The sequence below is a fragment of the Petromyzon marinus genome, chromosome 20 (genome assembly GCF_048934315.1).
Source record: "Petromyzon marinus isolate PM22_M1 ecotype Great Lakes invasive population chromosome 20, UKy_Petmar_22M1.pri1.0, whole genome shotgun sequence".
Lineage (NCBI taxonomy): Eukaryota > Metazoa > Chordata > Hyperoartia > Petromyzontiformes > Petromyzontidae > Petromyzon > Petromyzon marinus.
In genome coordinates, this window is record NC_133686.1 from 6,353,352 (window position 1) to 6,377,456 (window position 24,105).

The 24,105-nt window shown below is 48.2% G+C and overlaps 1 protein-coding gene across 1 annotated transcript; it reads right to left on the reverse strand.

Moving 5' to 3' along the window:
• Nucleotides 1-8,086: 8,086 nt before the first annotated feature.
• On the reverse strand, nucleotides 8,087-21,660 carry LOC116944166 (zinc finger protein 507). The gene is made up of 6 exons (XM_032957655.2): nucleotides 18,643-21,660; nucleotides 17,428-17,527; nucleotides 16,232-16,334; nucleotides 14,932-15,030; nucleotides 14,137-14,271; nucleotides 8,087-12,844 (listed from the first exon to the last, which is right to left on the reverse strand). Exons 1-6 carry the CDS (start codon nucleotides 20,605-20,607, stop codon nucleotides 12,373-12,375), a joined length of 2,874 nt encoding a protein of 957 aa, XP_032813546.2. The 5' UTR covers nucleotides 20,608-21,660; the 3' UTR covers nucleotides 8,087-12,372.
• Nucleotides 21,661-24,105: the final 2,445 nt, after the last annotated feature.

Here is a 24,105-nt window from a genome sequence, read left to right on the forward strand (position 1 = left end):
CCCACCCCCACCGCTATTTAATTATCTAAAACTTATATTTTTGAAAGGTTTATTTAAAACAGAAATTAATATGGAATGGGAAAAAAATGTTAGGGAGTCAATTAATTGGGGGTGCACAAGACATCTGGACCACCCTCGACAGTGCATCACCTTCCCCAATATCGTATTCTTCACCACCATCATCACCACCATCATCATCAATCATATCACCACCACCATCATCACCATCATCACCACCACCATGATCATCAACACCATCATCATCATCACCATCATCACCACCACCATCATCATCACCACCACCATCATCATCATCACCACCATCATCACCATCATCACCATCATCATCACCATCACTACCATCATCACCATCATCATCACCATCACCACCATCATCACCACCATCATCACCATCATCACCATCATCATCACCATCACCACCATCATCACCATCATCATCACCATCACTACCATCATCATCATCACCATCACCACCATCATCATCACCATCACCATCATCACCACCATCATCACCATCACTACCATCATCACCATCATCATCACCATCATCATCACCATCACCACCATCATCATCATCACCATCATCATCACCATTATCATCACCATCACCACCATCATCACCATCACTACCATCATCACCATCATCACCAGTGTTGCCGTTTGCCCATTGGAGGTCCTGAGCGGAAATTTAATTTTGGGTTGACACCGCCCCCCCCCCCCAAACTGTTCAATGAGTAAACTCGTACAAAGTAAAGGTCCCCTTTGTAGCCTTTAACAAACGGTTGGGGCAAGTGCTGTTAGCAAGCACCTATGAAGGCTAATTCTGCACACGAGGGGATGGTGTGGCCAGAAACCAGTGCTGATGTTCACTCGCCACTGATATTGGCCATGGCGAGGAATCTTGGAAACCCACGTGGCCACAGTTCGAAGCCCGGTGTGCTAATCACTGCGCCACCGCTCCCCCATGCAAACGTACGCATAGATGCACATACACAAAGTCACGGGTTATTTTTAAACAGCGTGCTATAACAGATAACAGAAAGAAGCAGAAAAGTAACAGGCAGTATAACAGACAAGTGCCTTTTTTGAATCATGCATAGAAAGGCAAAGATCCGCCGTATAGCCTTAACAGCCTGTTGGGGTAAGTGCTGTGAGCGAGCACCTTTAAAGGCCGACACGAAGAACGTTGAGGTGGGTGGCCAGCACCACATAAACGCACATATATGTGCAGAGTTAGGGTCCGGGACACACACTAAAGGTGGACAACATTTGACCAATACTATAGAACAAAAGCGAAAAAGGAACCATGGAATTACATTCAGAAACAGACAGAGAAATACAATGATCAAAGAACACGCAGACGTTAGAGACAACAGATCTTTTTCTTCTTGTCGTCTGGCTGATGTAGATACAGACCAACAGCTACAATTTCACATTCAGGTGGTCAAGCTCAGATAACTTCATCTGGAGTAGCGGAGTATATCCCTGTGATGTCTCCTTCGTATATTTGTGGATCAGGCCATTGCGTCGTTATATGCTATATGGTCTGTTCCAGATGACCACAGTTGCACAGTACTGGAAAATTTGTAATTTTCCGTCCGTGCATCAGGTATCCGCATCTGCCATGGTTTGTGCGGATGCGATTTATGGCGGACCATGAGCTTCGTGGTAGATCAAACTCAAGGATCTTCTGCGTTGGGTCTTTCACAATAAGGTGCTTCTTCTTTGGTTCTTTCGGTAAAGTCACGTAGAATGAGAATATCAATTATCAATTTATTATTTTATTCTCATTCTACGTGACTTTACCGAAAGAACCAAAGAAGATTAATCCTTGCAGTCACGAAAGCTTTAAATCGAAATAAGGTTATTGTTCGTGGCTTTCTTTCGAACTCCATTCAGCTCTCGAAGCCGAGACGTCAGATGGAGACGAGTGGTTTGAGCAGGGATACGATGGCCGGTGGTCGAGACTAACGGCAGAGTGGCTGTCAAAGGAGGAAAACGCACCCGAGAGGACGTCCACCGTGCTGATTTAGCCGTGGAATCATCTCGCGTCGCAGGATCGTGAGATGATGGCGACGAGCTTGGGTGGTGATCATCCAGCAGTGGATTGATTGTGTGTCCACTGACAAGACTGTTGGGACAATGTAAGTTCGCAAGCACCTATCAATTACAAGTAAAATACATAGATGAGCCGGTGAGTGGAGGGGGGGGTAGCACCACACACGATCCATCCACGTGGCACAGGACAGGTTGTAATGATTTGCACTTACGCTGTGCATCTTTGCGCCAGAGCAGGAATAATATGCATTGCTATGAAAGGGCATCTTGCCTATAAACATCAGGTAGTTTGCCAGCATTGGTTCAAGCAAGCCTGGTCTGTTGATGAGACGATGAATGTCTAAACCGGTCCCAGAGTTTGCTCGTGTTGAACCAAATTCCGTGGACCGATGGGTTGCGTAAGAAAATGTACGCGGACAGACACAAATATGGGAGAGACGCAAATATAGGAGAGACACAAGTATGGGAGAGACACAAATATGGGAAGGAGGCTCTATTTCGTTATGAACATATACAATGACGCTTAATTGTTGTTTCTGTTACACTTGTTCACCCCCAAAAACATCATGAGTCTCATTATTCTTTTCGTGGAGTGTTTTTGCAAGTTTCTGCCGCTGCAGGTGATGATCGCTACATAAAATAGAAATTCCATTAAGTAATTTGTAGGTAATTTCTTTTTTATTTTGCAAATAAGGACCATGAATGTTTAGTTATATAAGTGTGTCGTAATCTGTACGTGTATGCATGGTTTGTATGTATCTATGTCATCCAGATCACTCCTCCTAGACTGCTCCACAAATTTCAACAAACCAGTCGTGATAAAGTTTTGTGATGTGCAGTTTATGCAAACGGTGCCGAAATGAAGTTTTTTTTTTAAATTTGTACTTTGATCATGATTTGTCTCATACAAGTATCCCTCGCTTTACGCGGGTCCGGTATGTGCGATATACACGCGGCCAACCTATTTCGACCCAAAATTCGCTATATGCGGTTTGAAGTCACGCAAATGCAGCCTTGCGGTCGGACCTGCGACAACAGCGTGTGTACTGTGCGCGCTACTCGGCAGGCAGCTGTCTCGTGCGGTTTCGCTCCGTTTGCACCCGTTTTTTTTGGAACGCATCTACTACACTGGTGCGTTGCCTGTCTCGTCCACCACTTACAACATCCTTCTACTTGATATGGGCCCTGTTTCAAAGTATTACAACCGATAAGCATGTTCCGTTTGTTACCGATGAATCTCAACGGGATGCCTAGGAATACAACGAAGATCCGGACAGCATTGGCCCTATCTGTAGGGTAGAATGAGATCTCTTAGACTCAGGCGAAGGAAATTATTCGGGTAAATTGGGGGCAACGCTATGGCTGAGAATATAAAAAAATACACCCCAGTAATAATCTCCAGATTAAGAGATTTATTCGACGCAGCTTTGGCTGTATTTATTTGTTTATTTAGGAAGAGATTGGTGGGTCGGGGGTTGGGCCTGGATTTACAGATGGGCTTCCAAAAGCCCACCCTGGCTGGCTCTACTGCCCGATGCATCATCATTCGCCACGTGGGCAGGCATATATACCGCATGACCACCCGTGAACGAAACGATAACTAAATTGTTTGGTACATTGCTCATTATTTAGTTCGTATTTTTTTTAAAAAGTGCAAATTGAGGTAGCTGGCTGGCTGAGACGACACAGCGCCGAGTAGGCACTGCTTAGATATTTTATTGTTTTATATCTAACTTATTATTTTATTGTTTCCCTTCAACGTGACTTTACCGAAAGAACCAAGAATATAATTGAGTCGTCGTTTGGCAAAAGTTGATAGTTGCGAGGACAAGAACTGGTCGGTGGGATGTAGACGTTGATTATAGTGAGTGGGCCTCGATGGCATTCAATACGGACGCTTAAGACTTCTGTGGTGATGTCAGAAGGAGGCATTGGGATTTTAATTTCTTCAAATTGAATGCTGTTATGGATGAGAAAAGCTAAACCGCCACCAACTGTTGGTCGGTCTCAACGGAGGAAAGTGAAATTTTGAAAGTTGGGCGGTCGAGAAGTTGATTTAAATTGTTTCTTGGATGGCGGCTATATTAATGGAGTTTTGTTGTAGAAAGGTGCTTAGTTCAAGAGATTTGTTGTTGACGCCGTTGATGTTTAGTTGAAGGATTTTTAGGTCGTTTTTGTTGTGGACGTTTTGTTGTGGTTGAAACGGTGGTTGCGATGGATGAGGTGGTGGTGTTAGTGTGGTTGTGCAAGGTGTATTTGTTGGAGTGGATGATGCACAATATTTGCAGAACCAGCTGGAGTTTGAACTGGGGATGCGGGCTAAAGTAGTGCAGCGTTTGTGGTACCAAGCTTCACAACCGTTGCATTGGATGGAATTTGCATTGACGTTCTTGCCGCAGCCGCCACAAGGGAAAAACGGGCTTGGATTCACTTGCACACCGCTGCCAACATGCACTGCCTGAACGCCTACAAGCCCAATGTCGTGCTAGGGGATTGGTCCCCACCCAGAGCAGACGACGAAAAATCCCTTTCCCTGGCAACTCGCACAAAAATGGCTCAACTCCGTTCAGGTTACTGCTCCATGCTAGCCGATTACCAAAATCGAATCGACCCAAACGTCCCAAACTGCTGCTGCCCTTCGTGCCAAGCAACGCCAGAAGACGTCTCCCATATTCTAAGTTGCCCAAAACGCGGAGCAAAAATTAAATCGATTGATTTCTGGCTAAACCCTTCCAAAGTGGCGACACAACGCCACCTATAAACATAAAGTGCGAGGAAAACAACAACAACCAACAGCAGTCGGGTATAAAATATATAAAGTCAAAAATCTAGATAGTAATAGATGTTCAAATGGCTATAGTTGTTTTATGTTTAAAAAGTCAAGTCGATGTTCTCATTCTGTAAGTGAAAGTGTTGTGGTGCTCATATCCAATCTGTTCCTGGAATTGTATCCACGCACGTGGAGTATGCTGGTTCTCTTTCTCCACTCATTCCTGTCCTGGATCACCATCTGCACGTCCACTCCACAGTCCTTTCATATCCAGCTTTACCACAGCGAGCCACCTCTTCCAAAGCCAGCTTCTCGGAGCCCGTCGTCAATCCGCTGCTGGATGGCAGACTCTTTACGCACAGTTGACTATGGGATGTTTAACCATACTGATCCACGCTGGTTCAATTATCACGGTTGGCTACGTACGGTGAGAAAGAAGTTCAACATACATACATACAAGTGGGTGCCCAGGACCTGTTCAGATATCACTCGCCACTTGCCTTAGCTGTAGCTGGGAATCGAACTCAGGTAGCCTGTTTTGATGGCGCAGTGCGCAATCCACTACACCGCCACTCCACACCACTTTACTCGAATAAATAGCACTTATTCAAGACAATACGAGTAATTAGAAACGAAAATGAATCGATTGAGAATTGTTTTGATGTTTGCCAACTCTTTTGTGTTTACGTGTACTGTATAGTTGGTACCTGCACAATACTATTAATAGTGAATAACACGCGGGCAAGAGGTGGGGGGGGAGGTGAAGGAAGGAAGGGAAGGTCCCTGCTTGGCCAATTCATTCTGAAGGGCCCCCAATTCTCCGGTGTATCGCACGGTTTCACAACTTCCTTCCTGTCTTTTGTTGTTAAAATAATAAAACGCACGAGAAATAGCATACACGCCTTGCACCAAGTCGGATAACAGCGCGGGCCGAATGCATTGTGCCACTCTAAACAGTTGTGTAAACGTTCCTATATAGACGTATTGGAGTCAATAGGTGATTTGAATAAAGCAAATTGTACGGGTGCAAATTGTATATTCGTTACATAATGTTGTGTACAACTCACAAGCAGTGAACGTTTGCTAAATGTGACATTTAATATCACGTGTAAATTGTGACAATGTCTTTCATGTGATATTTCATATAATTCACATATACAGTAGTGAAGTAATTGTGAATGGTTGATACCCGATGCACATAGCAATTAAGCTATTACGTGATACTTAAATATATGATATGTATATTCTTGGTTCTTTCAGTAAAGTCACGTAGAAGGGAAACAAACAATAAAATTCTCACGACGTTTCGACTGCAAAACAAGCATCATCAGGTGTGAAAACCACAGCAAGAAATTTTGAAAAAAGTGGCGGTTTTTTAAACGTTAGCACCACGGAGAGCGATTTGGCAGTTATTCAGGTGGACGAGTCCATCTATGTTCGGAAAAGAGGAGGGGGGAGACGAAAATAATGGATGCGGTCTGAAAGCCACCGTAAGCGTGAACAATCAATTAAGACCCGAAATGGTTGATCAAATCCTTCCAATGATTGCTAAGCCAGAATCCATCTTCTCGGTTGAAATTGTCTCTGTGTTTGTATATGTGGATAGCCTCATGAACGAATCTCTCATGGTAGCCAGATGGCTTGCAAATAACCTCTGTCTTGGAGAAGTCAATGTCATGTGAGCCTACTGAATTATAACAGGGATCTGCCACGGCCGAGGTGTTGGTCCTACTGTGTTTTAGGTCTGCTTTGTGTTCACGAATGCAGTCCGAGACATGTCGTTTGGTTTCTCCAATGTAACTACTACCACAGAGGCAACTTAGTTTGTAGACGCCAGGGTACTGTATGTCCGGTATTACATATTTTACAGACGGAACCAGATCACGGATTTTATGTAATGTGTTGAATTGGACCTGGATCTTGTGTTTATTCAAGATTTTGGAGATCTTTTTTGTGATCCCCGCAATGTAGGGTAAAGTGATGGTTTTGAATGGCTCCTCAAGAAGATCTCCAAAATCTTGAATAAACACAAGATCCAGGTCCGATTCAACACATTACATAAAATCCGTGATCTGGTTTCCTCTATAAAAGATGCGATTCTGGACATACAGTACCCTGGCGTCTACAAACTAAGTTGCCTCTGTGGTAGTAGTTACATTGGAGAAACCAAACGACATGTTTTGAACCGCATTCGTGAACACAAAGCAGACTTAAAACACGGTAGGACCAACACCTCGGCCGTGGCAGATCACTGTTATAATTCAGTAGGCTCACATGACAGACTTCTCCAAGACAGAGGTTCTTTGCAAGCCATCTGGCTACCATGAGGTTCGTTCATGAGGCTATCCACATACAAACACGGAGACAATTTCAACCGAGAAAATGGATTATGGCTTAGCAATCATTGGAAGGATTTGATAAACCATTTCGGGTCTCAATTGATTGTTCACGCTTACGGTGGCTTTCAGACCGCATCCATTATTTTCGTCTCCCTCCTCCTCTTTTTCGAACATAGATGGACTTGTCCACCAGAATAACTGCCAAATCGCTCTCCGTGGTGCCAACGTTAAAAAACCCCGCCACTTTTTCAATTTTTCTTGCTGTGGTTTTCACACCTGATGATGGTTGCTTGTGTTGCAGTCGAAACGTCGTGAGAATTTAATTGTTTTATATTTTTATTATTTTGTTTCCCTTCTACGTGACTTTACCGAAAGAACCAAGAACATGAATCCCTGTAGTTACGAAAGCTTTAAATCAAAATTTATTTGGTATGTGTTTACACCTTACCAGTAAATGATTATGGGCTTCTCACAATATAAGCTTTAGCCTCACATTCGACAAATTACTTGGTTCACCGCTGATGGGTGTCGTCTATGTTGAGCAAGAGACTTTCAGGCCGACCCTATCAGGCTATTTCTGGTGGCCCAAATTAGAAAGTTTCCTTTGAGTTTGAAGTAGATTGGATATTTTTTTATTTAAAGCTTTCGTGACTGCAGTGATTCATATTATTGGTTCTTTCGGTAAAGTCACGTTCAAGGGAAACAATAAAATAAAATATATGTTTAATAAAACTTCAGCTGTATAGCCCTTCTCGAATTTGTATCAGACAGCCACTCACTTTTGCCAGTCTACGTGTATTAGATGTCCATCATCATCATGCACATTCAGTGGTGAATGCTGCATTATAAATCCACTCATCCCACTTTGCTCACAGCGGATGGCACGCAGCAGAGGAGATCAAAGTTAAATAAATACACTTTATTACCAAACAGAAAAAAAGTGAAAGAACTTAATCACATCACACACCGTTAATTAACGCTACATCGATGCTACACACTCCCTCCGTGCACCCATATACAGGATGTTTCAAAGAAATGGACCCGACTTAAAATCGCTATATCTCTGCAACCACGAACCGCCCATGAATGAAACTCTTACCACTTGAAAGGGTAGGGAATAGAGTTTCATATGATTACCGCGAGATGCCTCTCCCAGCGCACAAACAGCCCCTAGCCTCAGTCATTTGCAAAATAGTGACCCCGCAACACAAGGCGTTTTGCGTTCTGCAGTTCAGCAAGATCGTAATTGCGGTGCAGCGTTCGTTTAATCACACCCTGCAACTTTTTCTTGTGGGGATACATCAAAGACCGTGGTGTTTTTGTGCCACCATTAGTGACTAATCTGGAAGACCTCAAAAACAGAATCACGGCAGCAGTGACTTCAGTGGAAGAAGACACTTTGAGAGGCGTTTGGGACGAATTCAACTATCGTCTCGATGTTGTCCGTACAGCAGGTGGAGGGCACAAAGCATTTATAAAATGGTTAGTAAAACTTGATAACTCATTAAACTTTTCGTGTAATTGTAACATATTGCCATCGTGAAATATACTGCTTTGAAATTGGGTCCATCGATTTGAAACACCCTGTATAATGAACCAATTAAAAACATCCCTACGGAATTTTTTTTTATCGACCGGGGCTGATCACGACACATTGGGCCCACACGCTGCTCTCAAGGCACGGAGGACGACACTCGTAGGCTCCATTCCACTTACATGCGGGCACAGCTCCAGTGAGCTGCACACGGCTTATTTGGAAGCAGCGTGAGAATAACGTAAAAGTTCAGAGTTAAATACACCGGGCAGTTCCTCCTAACTGTACTGCATTGCTAGAAACAAATGCTGAGGCTGTGGTAGGTATTTCATTTGTCAGCCTCATAAACACAACCGGGATCTTGGCTGTAGGTAGGTTTGCCCGTGTTTGGCCTTTCGACCGACAGCTCATAACTGTGGCATTTAAAATAATTTCAAGTGACCGGCTTACGGTATGACCGTGGTCGCAACATTTCCAGGCCTGTAGTCTCCTCCACCATGCAAGCCCTTATTCTATCAATTTAACAAGGCTCTCTCAGGAGCCTTGCTCTGATACTGGTGATTAGTCATTTGAGCCAAGTTGTGTTCTTTGCTTAAGTGTTCTACATAAACACACATCAAAATGAGTAGCAACACACACTGCGACAATTCTGACTTGGACACCGCAATCAAGAACACCCCCCCATCAACCCCCTGTAACACATAAAAGGCTTTCACGCATCCCACCTCCAAGAGATTGCAAACAGCAGCTCCAAATCCCTGGAACATGGACCCAGTTTTTCAGCACCTGTGGTCGTTCCGCTCGAACAAAACCCCAAATTTACGATTCCTTACTAGTGTCCGTTACGTGTTTTTTTTTTATGAGCCACAATGCAAGCCTAGATATTCTCACATTTTCACTTCAGATAACAAAAGAAGCGAGGTTTTTAGGGATTCCCAAGTGCTTCCACCAAATCACAGAAGCATGCTTCACAAGAAGAGCAGAAGGGCTCCCTGCACGATATTTTTGACATTGGCAGCCAGAAAGCCCCCCTCGATTCAAACGGTGAGTGGCTCGCAGCGGAGACACAAGCTGCCAATTTTCACACTGCCGCGATAAACCCACGCACCATAGCTTGTACGCAATAACTTGTAACGCTGCAGTAAGCATTGTGGATGGACAATGGTGTACACTTCAAGACCTTATCAATCAAGTCAATGCATGGCCACGTCAATGTTTGCAAATCACAAAGTAATACTGGAACGACTCACTTGGCTAAAGTGAAGCGTCACGTGTGGTAATCCACTTTTGATTTCTTTCAAAAAAAATAAAATGGAAAAACCTCTCCCGACGCCAGTGTAAGGAGACCGCAACGCAATTCCGAACTGCACACACGCCGCTACCGTGACGTGTTTCGCAGGCTTCGGTCATGAGATAAATTCTCTAAATTACATAAGCATCCTATTAAAATGGTCATACAAAAGGCCCTTGGGGCAAGCGCCTGCGAGTGAGTTTAGTGTATACAGTATATGAGTTCAGCGACAGGTTTTTTTATATGCTACGGGATTGGCGAGCCAAGCCGAGCTAAAAACACGTGCAGACACAAAGACACAGGCTTCTGCTGTGGCATTGTACGGCACTGCTTTGACAAGCAGCAATGCCTTGTAAACCTAACACCTGGGACGATGGCACCACACTATGATCTATGGCCAAGTATTCACCAAACCACAGAGCCCCAGCATGTGTGAACTCTCTCGCGTGCCTCGGCTAATGAAGGGGGTGCCATAAAAAAAGTGGCACGAAGAGCCGCTGGTCTTTGTGATAGGACGCAACATGCTAAGGAAGCCCAGCACAGCGGCACACAACAGTGGTACGCGTTTGGCTTAAGAGTTTTCTATACGACTCGCGCATGTGAATCTAGCCTTAATATGCCAATATTCACACAACCGGTACCAAACGTGATATAAATGGAATTCATATTGATATCACGAAAAGTATGTGTGTGCGCATATACTCGCATACGTGCATTATGGTACAAATATAAAACCAAAATGTACAGCCTTTTTCAATCCACTGCTGGATGAAGGCCTCCCCCCATGCCATTTTGGTAATGGGATGTTTGGCCATACTTTATGAAACTGCTCAGTGTTGCATGATGAAGGAGAGGCGTCCAGAACTGGTTCAGATACCAGTCGCCACTGATGTTAGCCTTGGCTGGGAAAAGCCAGATTGACGGGTTCAAAGCAGTGAGCCAACGGCTCCAGCAGTACTCAACCCCACACGAATATACACACATATGTAGTACATGAAGAGCATTTTTAAGTTTTTGGCACCAATTAAATATATTTTGGGGACGAAAAAAATCTTCAACGGTAATTTTGTGAGCTTTCGTATAAAATCGGTGCATGATAGGCAAATAAAAATGTTTTTTTTTACTATTAATAACAAAAAACCTACCATTACACTTATTGGAAAGTCCCCTATATTTGTAATATTGACTAAGTATACTCATGATAAAGGTGACTATCAAAATAACTTGGTGCACACATTTAAAATCCCAGTTATATAGTTCACTTGTATAAAAAAGACAAACATCCCCTCTATAGCATTAACAGACTGTCAGTACAAGAGCTGTTATCGAGCACCAGTGAAGGCCGACACGGCAAACAAGGGCAAGCACCATGCCCCCATCTGCCTTTGTCTCCCGAGTGGTGATACTTACAAATCGCACCAAGTACTCATTTGAGGCCGAGTCGACAAGGGGAGGTACAGGACTGGTTCAGATAATCGTCACTGGTGTTGGCTGTGAGCGGGAACCATCGTGTCACTGGGTTCCTAGTGCAGCACACTAACCATGACACTACCGCTCCCCACTTCACTTATCACACCCATTTTATTTACAAGTAAAACCAATATACGACAACTCATTTAGGAATAAAGTCAGCCTCATCAATGAGATATGGTAGCGACTAATCAAATGATGCTTCACTTCGATCCCGATTCACGAGCAGGTTTTAAAATCCTGGTCGTGGGTCCTGATGGGATCACCAAAGGCACGGCTGGTAGGTTGGTAGAAATATAGATAGGTAGGATGGTGGGTTGGGAGGGGGTTAGGTTTGGGTGGAGAAGTAGTTTGGGGGGGGTCTCAGGAACAATATGTAGATACAAAATGTGTGCAAGCACACAGCTTAAACACATAACAGATTAACTTTCATCCAGTACAGTTCTCCTCCATGGTGCATTCAAAAATGCATCATCCCTTGCACTCGCAGCAGCTTAAGCACACTCTCCTTCTGCCCAAACATAACCTTTATGAGCCAAATGCTTGTTCTGACCAAGTCGATCCATTCAAGAGAATATTTTTTCTCAGCCCCAAAAGAGGCTGCTTTGCCGAGGGCCAACGAAGCCAGCAGCCCACGTGCTACATTACAATAAACAACCTACAGAGGATCACAAGACACACAGAGACAGGACCTCGTAACGGGCAACGCTAGCACCAGCCACAGCAGCCAGGACAACAGAGCCACAGTAGCTCAGCAGCTGCCACCGTAATCACCTGAATATGATGTAAACCATTGTGTGCATGTCTCGTGTACGCAAAGGAATACTGCTGCTGCTTTGCAACTGAAGGCGTGCTCTGCGTTCCGGTCTGGGTGTCAGGGCTATTGCTGCTACGGTTGCACTTGCTGCTGCTGTTGCGGTTGGCCGCTCCGCACAGCAGGCAGGAACTCCTGCTGGTGGCCCTGCATGTGCGCCAGCAGCTCCTCCCGTACGCCCGACTCGAAGCCACACACGCAGCAGCAGAAGGTGAGGCGACAGGACTTGCCCTGGGGAGCCTGGGGCCTAGACGTACCCCCTAACGCAGGGCTCTGCGGCAGGGCGAGGAGAAGCGGTGGCGCCGTCTGGACGGCCGCTGCCAGGGTGGCTGGGGCCACCGGAGCTGCTGGCTTCTCGCTCGCTGAGCGAGCAGGTTTGCCGACGGCAACGGCGGAGGTCGCCACCGCGTTGCCTGTAACCGGGTTTGGAGAGTGCCCGTAAGGCAGAGCAGGGTTCGGTTTGTCCCCGACGGTGCCCGGGGAGCAAGGGGGCCTCCCCAACTCTCCCGGGGCCGGTGCCATCTTCAGCATGGTGCGGTTCTGGAAACTGCACGCGGTCACGTACGATGCAGAGTCAGTCGATACACAGCGATATTCAACACAATAGAATGCATTTAAATTTGCTTTCATGTGGTGCTTTTCATGCGGTGTATCCCGGGGCGCTTTATTACAATAAAAACTCCAAAAGCCAATGCCTAACAATCTAGCTCAAAAATAAGCCAGCTCAAACCAAAAGTATTGTAAAATTTGATCTTAAAAGATATGATTGTGCCGGCACTCCTGATATGACTTTGAATTGCGTTGCAGAGGCGGAGAGCATGGTGTATATTTGTCAAGAATGTTGGCATTACGGTGTTGGTACATGCTGGTGACGCGTGTGTGTGCCTACGCTCGTGGGGAGCGGTTTCATAGTCGTTAGTGCACTGCACTACGAATCCAGCGACCCGAGTTCGATTCCTGCTCCTAGCTAATTGGTGACAAATATCCAAACTGGTCCTGGGCATCCTCTAGGTCGACTCAACCTTAAATAAGTACCTGGTGTGGTGTGTAAACATCAGCACCGAGGAGACCAAGGCGATTGGGCATGGTGTTGGCCAACCACTCCCTCGTCTGCAGTGCCAGCCTTCATAGGTGCTCGCTAACAGCAATTGCCCCAACAGTAGACTTAAAGGCTAAATGGGGAATATTTGTCTTTGGTACACATAGAACATCCCTTCACTTAAAACCCTACGTAGTGGTAGTAATTCTCATTCAGGTCACGTACGTGCACCAGATAGAGAATGTCAGAATTAATTATTCGACACGCATGCTAATTTTAATGTGGGCTAATGGTTGGAATGAGCAAGGCAGTGCAAGTAAGACAGTACCTATGATGGTAGACAGTACACAAGGGTACAGAAGAGCATGTGACAGTACAAACAAGTTGATCACAAATGACAGTACAGTAATGGGAGACGGTACAGATGAGCAGATGAGCCAGGACAAAGGATATGATACACACGAGCAGACCATATTGTAGATAAAACTGTTCAAACGACATGCAAAAAAAGATATTGTTTATCGCCATCCAATTTGCTTTCGGATTGTACCACATGTTATTAAGCACAATGCCCTACGTTCCCTGCTCTATGCACTGTGATATGTTTCAGGAACGACCGACATCATCCAAAAGAACACACGGCAGACCTAAATAGAACATCTGCGAAAAACTACGCAGCAGTTAGCCTTTCATAGAACAGTGCCTACAAATCCAAAGAATCTATACATTTGCAGGTGGGTAGATGGTATGAATTGTTACGAGTCGAGTGTGCGGCGAGCACTTGCTGATGCGAGCACTACCGCTGTGCCAGGGCTGTGGCTGCATCAATATCCCGGTTCACTCGCTGGAAGTCGTAGTTCTGGTCGCTGGCGTGCCGCCACATGTGAGCCTTCAGAGATGCCGCAAAGCTGCACACGTAGCCGCATAGCACACACCTGACACGCACGCGCACACGCACACACACACAGTCCATCTTGCACCCAGCCAACATTTGACAAGCACATCCATGTAGTAACGCAATTTCTGGATATAATCGTGTTCATTTACTCCATCTGATTTGCCAAAAACAACGTGTTATTGGTTACATAACTATGACCATCATAGAATAGAAATCAATAATCTGTAGCCATTCAGTATTAGGTGTTCATACTTATTTATTGCATCGGTTTAAGTGACAATGACAACGTACTGGAAATGTACTCGGAGACTTAACTACTTTGTGAGCATTGATGCAGAATCAACCACGTCGTCAAAACCTAACAACGGTTGTGCTAAATTTACAAAAGGCCTCGACACAGGAATGTGGAGCATCCATTGCCGACTCAAAGCCAAAAATAAGAACAAACACCAAACAAAGTTAAAATAATGGTGGTAACTACATCCACATGGTGAAAAGACCAATAGTAGTTGTTGGGTGATGTGCCATGGTTGTCTGTCATGGTTATGAGCTGCATAGGTTGGATTTTGGGTCGTCAATGTGGGAGAAGGCGAAGCAACTAAATTAATTGTGTGGGCGAGTGGGGGGGGGAGGGGGACAATGGATGGTCGAGTACATGGATATTTGGTCGGGTGAGCGCGTGGGTGAGAGGCCACACCTGAAAGGCTCGGCTGCGGAAACAGTGAGGGCGTTGTGCGCGCACGAGTGCTGCTTAAAGGCGGCCGCCGAGGAAGTGGTGAACTCGCACTCCGCACATCTGGGCGCACGCCCACACCAGTACCAGGGTGACAGCACAGGCAATTAGACGAGACGGATAGTATACAACGGCACGCGTAAGCTTGATCGTTCGCATTCACTCAGACGAGCGTCAAACCATCAGTTTTAAGCCGAGTCATCCTTGGAAGGCCAGGGTTTGATGCGAATTTCCACTGGTGTATAGCATAGCGACGAATTGCGATGTTTTGTACGAATCGTTGTGCAGTGCTCGACACTATTACTTCCCACACACATTGCCATATGAACAAATCACCCTGAATGCACCTCATCTCACTGAATCTTGGAAGATAAGCAAGGTTGTGCCTGGTTTGTACCTGAATGCGAGACTGCCTGGGTACAGAAGCTATTGTAGGCTTGAACGGCAAGATGGCCAATATATTCTTGGAACTATTTGCCTAGAACTTTAAAGGTTACCCCCTTATATGCAACAGTTTTCTCCAGCTGCTCCAGTTTCCTTCCACATTCCAAACTCGAATGGAATTGGCGAAACACCCCAACTTAGGACCCTCCTAAAAACGTCTTGAGATGTTTTGCCCGGATAAATGGCATGACAGTCCGCACCCACTGCTTTGAGTGAGCAATGTATGAGCGCAATACACACCTAACCACCAAAAAGGAGTGGTACCACTTCTCAAATGCCGGAGATACATGCAAATTACAATAACCACAAACTATACATCAGCAAGTCATTTTGCACTCAATGAGCCTCCCCCCACACTTAAATGTCTCAATGGCCGGCTCACCACATGCTCCATTTAGCCCAAATGTGGCAAACCTTTTCCTTACTGAGGGCCAAATAGGGCATTAAAACAACACTGACAATAAATGGTTTATGCTAAGTTTGTAAGCATTGGCTGTGTGCTCAGAAGTACTTGAAAGATGATGATTGAGGACTAAATGCCAAGTAGAAATGACCCATTGTTCCAAGAGAGTGCTGAGAAAATTAATATCGTTTTAGGGGCCAATTTGGAGGGGCAGGACTCATATGGCCACGGGCCATATAAAATTAGGTCGTGGGCTATATGAAATTAAGTTGTGGGCCTTATAGAATGTCAATTAAATCACAAGGATGTAGGTGTCCTACCCCAATTTATCCCATCCCCATCCAAATCCCCCAGGGTCTGCCCAATCTGTCCTGTGTTGAAGCTGTTGCCGGCGTTGGTGTCCCCCGTGTCACTCACCGGTAGCTCTTGTCGTGGATGCGGCGGTGGTTGCGGACGCCCACGTAGGAGACGCTGGTGTAGGAGCACATGTCGCACTGATGCAGCCTTCGCTCCCGTGCGCCTGCGAGTGCCGCGGGTGCAGAGGCAAAATATGAACACGAGCATTAACCCTGGGGTGGTTTGCACATTACCCTATGAACTCAATGACCTGAGTTTGAGTCCCGGCTAAGGCGAGTGACATCTGTCCAAGTCCTGGATGACAGACCTTTTATCAATGTGCAATCGAACAGCATGGTGGAGTATGGTGAAACAACCTTCATGGGAAGGCCTTCATCCAGCAGTGGAGAGACGTAGTGCTGCTGCTGATAAAATCCTAAGTTGCAGCCCTGGGTGCCAGAGACCTGACACAATGTCTATAGTATACATGTACAGATTAGAGCATGGCCTTGTACAAGACATTTGATATCTTATTCCATCGAGGGATAAATAAGTGATCTTTCGTGAAAAAATATACACCACTGCTTGTACAAGTCTTCCAGATGCAACTTGCATGTTAGTGTTATTAAAAACAATAAATAACTTACAGCCCTTTTGTTACATCACTGTTGGATGAAGGCCTCCCCACATCTTGTCGGTCACAAGTGTTGTTTGACGATGCTTACCCAAACATGAGTATTACAGGTTGTAACGTTAAAAGCAGTGAGCTGGCCAGGTAGTGGAATGGTTATTGTATATAGCATGCAATAATATCCCGATAGGTGGGGAGTCAATGCAGCCTTCTTTACTCTGCGGTCTATAAAATGAGTAGCACTTTGTGGGAAATCAATTGCGGTTGTCCTATGGAGTGACTCCCAAAAATGAGGAATTTTCACCACTGGCTCAAGGTCACCAACAGGAGATAAGCACAACTTCACAAGCTGGCACAGTACTGATAATAGTTGCATGCGATGACACGTGGATGGAGTGGTGGTGCAGTGGTCAGCGCTCTGAATTCAGCAACCGTAGTTTGATATATTTAAAAAGGACCTGAGCTCACCGACTTAACCAACCCGCACTGACCATCGCAGTAACATATGGTCAAACAACCCCAATAAAGCCGGGCTGTGAAGAGGTCTTCAAACAGCAGAGCATTGACAAAGGGCCATAATCTGTAATTGCAGATTGTGATGGCAGGGCATGAGGCTGGACCAGCGTGATGGCGGCTACACACATACCTTGCCCATGGCCGGCGTGAGATGCTGCGTGTTTCCCGGCCACCACCCTTCTCCTTGGCGCCACGTTGTGATGCTCGCGTTCGTGATTCCGCAGCTGGCTCTGCAAGTACACACGACATTTACCGATCAGAAGTGCTGCACACGACAGCTGCGTGTCTACTCTGCGCCACGCACGCGGTCGCTGATGTACGCCGCATGCAGACGTCAGAGGTAGAGAATGGAAATTAACATGCAAAATGTAATTGCGTAGTTTTACGGGTCAGCTCGGAGTGGACTGGCGATAGTGGTTATCATGCTGTACTCTGAACCCACGACCCGAGCTTGATTCATGGCCACAGCTAACATCAGAGGTGGGTGAAATTAGAATAGGTCCCCATTGAAAACCTGCACTAAGCGTTAAGTAGAATAAAAAAAAACTATGACACACATGACGTGGAAAGGCTTTCATCCATTGGTGCAATGGGAATGGCTAGAATTTTTAATGGCCAGACCATGGTGGTAAGACCGATGTTAAAGGATAAGGGTAAATTAAGCATATGCATACCCAGTGCAAAGGACCAGATGGGGCAGCGAGCAAAATTCCAAGTTGCTTCTCAGTTTCGATTGTTCCTCATTGCACCAAAATATATGGCACAAAGATGAATACATCGTCAAATGAAGTTGGATTTTTTAAATGCAATTTAACACCAACGACAAATGGTCCAAATGATAACGTGCAATTTTTACCACACAAAAGCCTTGGAAAACTTTTTAAGGAGGGTCCTGCGTTGGGATATTTTTTCCCCAAATGATTATTTTAGGTTTTGCGAGATGTTAACAGTGATCAGGGCGTTTTACATGTTTTAGCGTTTCCCACCCCCCCCCCCCCCCCCAAAATGTATCTCAATTGTGCTGTCTATATCTTGTCAAGGAACAAAGGGATCCATTCCAATCGCTCGCAAAAGCAGTGAAATTCTCAGTGCTGAAATTTAGCCAGCACAACTGATTACACTCGACAACCTAGAGCTGCCCTGCCTGCCTTTAAACCCAGGATCTGTGGTACCCGCTCAGCGTTCTGACCTCAGTCATCATCAGCCATCTCAGTGGTGACAACAGTTCTATTAGTGGCCATGGTTAGATTAACAACCATATTGTACATCCATACAAATGACTCTTTCCAGTGGTCAAGAGAACTAGATAATGCATGAATGAGAGGTGCGCTGGCTCCTTCGCCACCTTGTAATGGAAGTCGAACGGGCAGTGGGAGCAGCGGTGCGGGCGTGGGCGGCAGTGTCTGGCCGTGTGCTCGCGCAGAGCGCCACAGTCCCGTGCCACCTCGTGGCAGATTGGGCACTGGTAGGGTCGGGGCCGGCGGTGAGCGCGCAGGTGCTGCCTGGCGTGGGCAGCGCTCGTGCCGCGGTACGGGCACACGCGGCACCGGTACGCATGCCGAGCCCCGGACACTTGCTCCACCAGCCCGCCAAACAGTAAAGCTCGCTGCTGATGTTCGTCTTCCAACTCGTTCTCCTCCTCCTCCTCCTCCATCGGCTGTTGCTCCACGTCGTCAATCTTCACGTCCTCCACCTTGACGTGGCGAGGACCCCCTTCCCTGGCGGTCGCCGCTCCGACCTCGCCGTCTCCCTCGTCTCGCTGGTGCAGTCGCTCGATGACGGACAGGAGAAGGCTGCTGATTCCAGACTGGCTGCCGCTTCCTCTGCTGCTGCTGCTGCTGCTGTAGCTGTCACTGCAAGCGCCCTCGTGGATCGGTTCTTGCATCCCGAGGTCCTGATGAGGAGGACTCAGAGGATCAGGATGTCGAGGAGGTGGTGGCAACCAGGCTGGCAAAGCCACGAGGGCCTCGGCAGCCAGAGAGTGCAGGAGCAGGCACTCCGAGTTTGTGCGACGCCTGGATACGGGCCTCACATCTCCACAATCTTCGCGTTCCTGCTGCTGGCTGCGTTCTTGCTCATCAGCCTCCACACCAAGAGCGCCAACTTGGCTGGAATATTTCTTCCCAAGTCCCTGCTGCTGCTCCTCCTGCTTAGCGCTGCAACCAATGTCATGGGCTTTGACGGTCGTTGGAAGACGCGGAGCCACACCCGACTCGTCCCCTAGCCCCGCAGCCGCCGCCTCCAGGCCAACATTGGGGCCAGGGCTGCGCCGCGCGGCCTGCTCCGTTCCCGCCGCAAGCCCAGGGAGGCCGGGCACTTTAGCCTCGTCTGAGCGGCCAGGAGTCGAGGCCCCGGCGCTTCTCTCCCGAGCATCCGCCTCCGCCGACTTGGGTGGTCCGGGAGTCGACAGCGAGGTGGCATTCGCGCTACCGCCCTCGGGTGGGTGAACGTGGCCTCGTGCGGCGTTGGAGTCGGTGTCGGAAAGCCGGACCGTCGTGCCGTTTGATGCCGCGAGGTGGGTGCCGAGGTTCACTCCGTCGCCGCCGCCGCCACCATCCTCCAGCTCCTCGAACACGGGGTAGGTGCAGGTGACCTCGCGCGCGTGCTTCCACGCGTGCGTCTTGAGCGTGCGCTGCCGCTCGCACGTGTAGCTGCACAGCAGGCAGTGGTAGATGCCGTGCGGGTCGCGTGTGTACCAGCGACGCGCGGCAGGGACTGCAGGAGGCGGCTGGGGAGTTGCGGGAGACGGCTGGGACGGTCCGCACGACCCCCCCGCTTTGGGCACGAGCAGCACCACGCCGGCGCGCGCGCCGCCGGCGATTCCAACGTCGTCACCACCTCGTCCAGTTCCTAGAGCTTCGGTAAATCGGCCACGACCGCCGTGTCCTCCTCCACCGACAGGACAACCTTCACCCCGACGTGGATTGCCATCGCCTGGTCCTTTCTCAGCACCACCACCGCCGCCGCCACCTCCAGATCCACGTGCATCATGACCACCTCCGCCACATATTCCTTCTCCACCAACACCACCTATGTAACTACCGCGTCCACCATCGCCAACAGTTTTCCCTCCGTCACCGCCACTTCTACCCCCTTCGGCACATGCGTTACCTCCTCCTCCTCCTTCACCTCCACCTCCGTCCACGCCCGCCCGCGAGGTGGCGCGGTCCGTGAGGCGGCTCGCCCGCTCGCATGCCAGGGAGCAGAGCGCGTCCAATTTGGAGCGAAACACCGCCGACACGCTGCGGCTTATCGCGCCGGCGTCGAGGCTGCCGCCGGGGGAAGGAGGCGAATCCACGCGGACCTCCATGGTCGCCACGAGCAAGCTGTACCACCAGCGGTAGAACCGCCAAGCAGCACCAGCAGTAGAATCGGCAGCGGCACGGGTACCTCTCTCTCGCTCTCTCTCTCAGCCACGCGGCTCGGCGTGGAAGCCCGCAGAGACACAAGCGATGTCACACGTGGGTAGCGACACCCGAGACGACCCCGGCCGCAGAGCGGCGTCGCGATCTCGCACCACCAGCACGCGGCTCCATTCCGAGGGTGCGAGGAGCGCCGCTCGCTCCTGCGCGGGGGGAGCTGAGCGGGAGATTAGGTGGACCGAATGTGACGAGGTGAAACAATGAGGTGAGGAGACCGCGTGTTTGGGTGAGGAGACCGGGGGAGACGAGGTAACGGAGAGGATTCGATGATGAGACACCACGAGGTGAGAAGATCTGGAAATCAGACGAGGTGAAATCGAGAGACGAGGTTGTGAGTTTCCATGAGACCGGTTATCAGACCGCGAGACGAGGTCTCTGGATACAGGCGTTGCTCAGGATGAGGCTGTGACGACGAGAATGTGGAGATCCAACCCTCACGCATTCCGCTCCTCGTGTCGCCTCCCGCCCCTCCCCTCCAGCGGGATGCACGCAGCCCGGAGCCAGCGGCACAAGCGCCGCGTCCTCCCCGAGTCGCACCCACCGAGCGCGGCCGCGCACGCGTCACCACACGCGGCGCAGAGAGACAAACGCGAGGGAGACAAACTGCGAGGGAGACAAACGCGAGGGAGACAAAGGCGGCCGGGGGGGTTGACACGCGGCCACGCGCTCCGCGCTAAGATGGAGCCCCCCGCGCGTCACGTGACCCGCACGTTCCGACAGCGGGAGGCGGTGGCGACGGTCACGTGACCGCTCGCGCGGGTACAGTGAGGGGAGCGAGTCACGTGACTTCGCGCGGAGACACGCCGCGCACGCGGGCGGATTACAGTGCAACGAGGGGGGGTGGGGCGAGATCACGTGACGCCCAACCGTGTGCGGGCATGTGGTCACGTGACACACGATGTTCCCGCGTGCGTCCCGCGAGATGTTAACAGGTCACGTGACAGGAGGCGAGCGCGCCGCGCGTGGATGCACCCGCGGTCACGTGATCACCCCCCTCCCCCCCCGTCAGTGGCGCGATCACGTGACGAGGCGGCGCGTGCGTGGAGAGGGTTAAATGGGGTCACATGACACGGTTTGCAGGGGGCGGGGTGAAGTGTTGCATGGTCACGTGATCGGATGCGGGGCGGTGAAGAGTTGCATGGTCACGTGATGCGCGTTTCTACGGGGGGTGGGGGGGTGATCACGTGACGCGCGTTTCTACGGGGGGGGGGGTGTTGCGTGATCACGTGACGCGCGTTGCTATGACACCTTCAGTGCGATGTTTCTGGCCCCCTGTGGTTTTTGTGGTTGCGAAAATATCAACCCAGGGCTGAGCTGCAGCCCTCGTAAAAAGTAACGCAGTTAAAATTGTGTTAAGTGTACATTGCTTTCGGAGAAATTGTTTAAACAGCCGGTCATTTTGTTATTAAGTGTGATCCCAAATGGTTGAAATAAAGTTGGTACTCGCGGTGTTTGTGGAATTAAAAAAAACATGAGGAAGTAACAGCAATGTTGCTATTATGCCGTTTGTTTTAATTTGTAGGTGTTTAAGGTATACTTTTGCGTCATTTTCGGACTTATTTAACGGTTAATTAATCAGCAGGCAATGCACACACTGCCGATGAGTCTCACATAAGTTTAAATCAGCGCAGGGTGTGTGTGTGCGTTAGACGAGAGTTTGCAGAGGCCATCCATCCGGCAATGTAACTGGATTGTCAAAAGGGGCAGTACATCGTAGCTATCACAATCTCACCATCCTAGAATCTCACCCAGATCCGTAAGAAGGCTGCTGTGCTTCGAGTGGAAAACAACGCAGACGTCTAGAATAATAGACACCTCATTCTAAACCCAAACATCGCGACCCTTCTGGCTTTGACAATCCTCGAAGACACTGGTGAAACAATCATCAATCGCATCAGAACATCAACATGGCCGATGCGAACATCTTCAATTAAACGAACATTTAATATACAAGCCGCAGTTGTGCGATTTGTTGACAATGCTACCAAAACTACGGGCCATTCAGTAAATTCATAGAGACGTATTGAGATGAGAGACCTAGAGACAAAGTTTTGAGTTTATTTGTGTTTTTTTATGTAGGTACATAAAAGATAAGCCACAGTGCGAGTGTGGCAATTCGACCCAAACCTTGGATCGTGTAGTAAACCCAGATACATATATAGACACATGTAGACCCACATAGAGGTGTATTGAAGACAAGCCAAATGTCGTGCGATCGTGGACATGCAACCCAAACTATGTACAGACAGACATATCAAAACCACAAGAACTTGAAAGCCATCTCGTCTTGGCTAGCCGGTAGACCTCGACAATGGGCATTTACTGGACATTTGTGACAATGAGCTTGATAGCTCATCGGATTCCTCCAGCATAAATAGTAACATTCCGCCGCCCACCCATCGCACGCGAGAGTAGAACAAGTATATCGTTATATTCTTAGCTCTTTCGGTAAAGTCAGGTTGAAGGGAAACAATAAAATAATAAAATATATATAAAACAATAAAAATTCTCACGACCTTTCGACCATAACACAAACGGTCATCACCATGATGACCGTTTGTGTTATGGTGATGACCGTTTGTGTTATGGTCGAAACGTCGTGGTTTTTTTAATTATTATTTTCTTTGAACCTATCTACGTTGACTTTACCGAAAGACCCAAACGTTTGTGCTTGCTGCGGGTAAACAATCGGTTGCCTTGTCCTCTATGCGTTCTCTCTCGAGGTGCCGGTTCTTCCACGTGGTTACACAAGCCCACGTGGTCCGTGCCGCCGTGGCCCCGGGGACTCTGCGGCAAAGGTCGCCGCAGCTGAGTCACCCCCAACGGAGGAATGCCCGGCACGCTCCAAGACTTCTTTTTCTGCCAGCGTTAGAAACTCACGTACTGTACGGGAGGTTGGCTTGGTGGTGGCTGCACACGAGAGTGGAAAATTCAGAATTTTATCGGTTCGAATTCTCGACGTTTTTACTAAATAACAACCGCCTACACCAAGCGCCTCTGTCCACCCCAGTAGTTTAAATTGGTACACCGCAATCAGTCAACTGGGGTAAAGTGTGTTTACGCACACCTCTTCCAAGTCGTCTGGCAAACGTGGAAGAGTAGCGAAATACTCTCTAGATCGTCCTCTAGTGGAGACCCTCCTGACAGCAGGGGCGTGAGCAACGAATTGCAGGGCCGCAATTCCAGATTTTTGTTGTTTTATTTTTTTACCTACGTGACTTTACCGAATAGAACCAAAGAGTATGCAGGGCCGCGCCTTCACAGCCTCTTTGCCATTTGCGACCATACTTCACGCTTGGCTAGTTGCGGGTTGGTGAAGGCGGAGAGCACAGGCGTGAGAGCATAGCAGGACAGCACAGAAACGGGATGGATATTGTTTCATTGCC

What these genes read in the sequence shown, in the direction of transcription:
- LOC116944166 (XM_032957655.2), bottom strand. Translation starts at nt 20,607, where the DNA reads ATGGAGGTCCGCGTGGATTCGCCTCCTTCCCCCGGCGGCAGCCTCGAC. An exon ending in CGTTCGACTTCCATTACAAG is followed by an intron (nt 17,528 to 18,642) that starts GTGGCGAAGGAG and finishes GTGTACTTGCAG; the next exon opens with AGCCAGCTGCGGAATCACGA. An exon ending in ATCCACGACAAGAGCTACCG is followed by an intron (nt 15,031 to 16,231) that starts GTGAGTGACACG and finishes GCGTGCGCCCAG; the next exon opens with ATGTGCGGAGTGCGAGTTCA.